We start from the raw sequence: 3662 nt of genomic DNA, 5'->3' as shown, positions 1-3662 counted from the left end.
TCCAGATTACGTTCTTTATTATTATTATTTTTTTTTTTTATAGTGTGATTGGAATGGTTGATCCAGGATCAGTATTTCATATTGGCAGGGAATTTTATGTATGTCGGATTCCCCTCATAGTACAGTGTTTACAAATGTTTAGACATTCATGTTGCAAATCTTAATAGGTTAACAAGATTAGGTTCGTTAGATCTAATTGTGTTCTTGTAGTGACAGTTGACGTACACTAGGGAGAGCAATCATTCAGGAACCATTGGGACCATCTCAGAAAAATCTCCTCAGAGGTCTTCACAATAAAATGGACTATGGATTATGTTGTGCCACCATGGCTGAGCTGTATATCGATATTTTGTTGTCAAATCTATAACATATTTTTGATTCTCTCTTGCCATGAAGTTGTGAATTTAATTTAATTTGGTGAGTTTTACCACATGTTGGTGTGGTCCAGTACACACGAAGCGTGAGTAGGAGCTGAAAATATACCCCTCACCCACACAGTAGCACATGCTGTAGAGTTATGTCATCACAGTTTGCCTTTGGTTTGATTTGATTTAGAGAAACCGACCGAGATCTGATGCTGTACATAAGCTCTGCAGTTAGCAGTTATTTTTTTATTATTCGTTTGAACTTTTCACAATTAGTTGATTCATTTTTACCACATAAGAATTTATCTTTTGTAAAATACCAGTTTTTTATGAATTTCCTAAAGCCCCATAGCTGCTAAATAAGAGTCCAAACACAGAATTGTATTTTCTTTGATACTGTAAAGGACTAGAAAAACGGTAATGCATTCAAAAGCTGAAACGTAGATGTGTCTCTCCTTTAAGCATATGATTACCCGCATCGATTACCAATAGTTTTAGCTTTACAGGATATTGTAATTAATTGTAGTAAGCACCCATCATTTGCGGACATCTTTTATGCACAGAACAGAAATGCAAAATATATAAAAAAAACATTGCACCATTTCAAACAAATCATATCTGGTGTTATTCGTCATTCAGGTGAAAGCTAAAGGTCCACGAGGGAAGGACGCAGATTAAAACAGGGACGTCCCAGTGGTCTCCAGTCACGTGCCTCGAGGGCTCAGAGGTATTTGCGTGGCTGGTTGAGATAACCGAGCGTCGTGAACGCGCACGCACGAGCCACTCAAGTTCCCACCCATTGCGTCAGCGCGCTCCCTCGCCCTCTCCGTCAACGCGCCTGCTCCGTGCGGGGATGCTGAATTGTAGGCGATGATGGCGGAAGAGGAGCAGCGCTGAGTTTCATCTGAGTTTTTACCACAGCTGTAGAACCATCTACAACACCGTTTCTCTCCGTCGACACCTATACCGAGGCGATGGGGAACGAGGCCAGCATGGAAGGGGAGGGACAAGCGGGACAGCCCGGTGCCGCCGTCCCTCCGGCGGGGGCTCCGGCTTCCATTTCAGCACCGCCGGACTCTGGACAGCTCATCAAGCCCAGCAACGGAGCGCCGGCCGGAGGAAGTGGGGCTGGACCCGGGCCGGGGATTAACAGGTAGCCGCTCTAGCTAGGACGCTTCTCCGCCAAACTGTGTGTGTGTGGGGACGGGGACGGTTGTCGGGGGGGGGGGGGGGGGGGGGGGGCAGCGTGGCGTGTAGCCTCGCGGTACATCTGTACGACGTGACGCGTAGACGGGCTTTAGGATCAACCGACTGCGTGGAGGTAGATCTGAATGGGTGCTTAATTATTTATTTCAATATCCCTGTCAACACCATTCACCCCCCCCCTACCCTCCCTCCCTCACCCCCCTCTTTTTGGGACCCGGTCTTGAGTGCACCGCCCTTTTACTCAACGTCAATGTGGGTCGAAGTCAAACGTGAAATGCGATGTAAACGAGGGATCGATCAGATCCCGAACGCTTCGGTGGGGATTTCTACGTTTTTCACGGCGTGTTTCCTCGCGCATCGGTAGCTTAGTAACGCGAGTGAATGAGCGACATTTTCCTCTTCACGGCGAGCCAGCGGCGAGTAAACGTGAGCAGGTCTCACAGATATTAACGTCTCTCACAGCTTCAGGTGATAAATAAATTAGAAATGTAAATGATGCAAAGTGCACCGCGTCTCGCGTCGAACGGCTGCCTCGATTCCATTGCCAGGTTTTTCCTCTTTCTTTCTTTCTTTCTTTCTTTCTTTCCCGAACATGCCTCGACGTGAAAAGCCAGCGAACACAAAGTCATTGTATTAAATCACCTCGCTGCTGCTGTGACACGTTGTGCAGGGTGACAGCGGTCCCAGCAGACAGCGTCACTGTGAGCGCAGGACCGTGATGTGGCATCAAGCCGCCTCGCTCATCAGATCTCGAACCAAATCATTCTGCAGCTGGTGGAAAGGTTTTTTTTCCCACCTTCCACGCCAGTGAAGAGCACGGGAAAATGGAAGAGTGAATTTCTTCTGGAAGAGTGATGTTGCATCTCACCGTAAAATAATCCAGACACTGAGCCTAGACACATTAACATAACAGTAGCCTTACATAACAGTATTATATTATTATATGAAAACTCGATTGTTGTGCTATTAGAAGGCAAGATAATCAGATAAAATATCACCCCTTTACTAAATCCAGCCCAGGTCATTAGTGTTTAATCACATGTATAGCCTGTAGGCCTACGTCTGTGTGTGGGAGGGATTACCCATCCAACAAGATCTGATATTGCCTCAATTACACAGTTCAACAGATTGCAAACCTCCACACGCACACGCAGAGACACAGCTGTGACTTGGACGTGCCACACCTGCATACAGTCTCTGTGTCTTGCCAACCCAGGCCGTGTTTGTATGTTCATTCACGGTTCGTTTATCTCTAAAAGTCAAGTTGGTTCTTTAAAAATTGTGTCTTATTTGTGATTGTGAGGTGTATTGTGTCAAGCTTTATGAGCGAGTGCTTTTTTTCAAACAATGTAAATCAATAAGCAATATAATAATATAATCAATAAAATGAATCAAAAGTTCATTACAAACCTGAACAAAGCTATATTCATAACATCTATGAACTGACCAACACACAGGGTGCCAACAGTATGCCCTTATAATTACTTTACCTATATGAAAGCACTGTTCACTGTGAAGCAACACACACACACACACACACACCAAAGGGGTTATCACAACTCAAACAAATAATGCAAAAGCGGGTCCTGCTAGAAATGAATTCCTACCTATGATTCATCGATGTTCATTCAGACGGTTTGAAAACTCTCTGAAGTTTCTGGAAATACCTTCAGAACAGAGGTTAGTGTTGTTAAACAGCCTTCTGTGTTTTTTTTTAAAGATCACCAGATACATATTCTTCGGAAATCAAATCTGTAGCTTCATGACTGAGCAATACATACGAGGCGTTCACTGGGGCTGTGGTGCAGCGCGCCACCCACCCGAATGACACCGAAACTACGACCGCCGAGCGAGGCACACGTTACCGTCTTTGGGATCATCGTTTGAGGGCCACTTGGCAAAGGCTTGTCCTTCACGAGACAAGTCCTTCTCTCACGGACGCACCGTAAGGTGGGGGCGATTTAACATTTCAGCAGTAAAGCTTCTGACCAACATGATGGGATACGGGTCTCTCCCTCGTCCATGTCTCGGCCACTCATGAATTCTTTTTTGAGAGTGGGCCAAGCTTGCCGGATACTAGATGATGAAAGG

General features: G+C 45.5%; 1 protein-coding gene across 2 annotated transcripts in view; it reads left to right on the top strand.

The window, feature by feature from the left end:
* Positions 1-1140: 1140 nt before the first annotated feature.
* Positions 1141-3662, top strand: part of bsnb (bassoon (presynaptic cytomatrix protein) b) — a 52608-nt gene continuing 50086 nt past the window's right edge. For both annotated transcript variants that reach the window (XM_078091972.1, XM_078091970.1), the window contains exon 1: positions 1141-1518. In XM_078091972.1, the coding sequence (XP_077948098.1) occupies positions 1340-1518 (179 nt within the window). In that variant the 5' untranslated portion in view covers positions 1141-1339. The remainder of the gene's footprint in view (positions 1519-3662) is intronic.

This window comes from Gasterosteus aculeatus, chromosome 17 (genome assembly GCF_964276395.1).
Source record: "Gasterosteus aculeatus chromosome 17, fGasAcu3.hap1.1, whole genome shotgun sequence".
Classification (NCBI taxonomy): domain Eukaryota; kingdom Metazoa; phylum Chordata; class Actinopteri; order Perciformes; family Gasterosteidae; genus Gasterosteus; species Gasterosteus aculeatus.
Note: the sequence above shows the minus strand (reverse complement) of the source record. Positions and strands in the feature narration are given on the sequence as shown.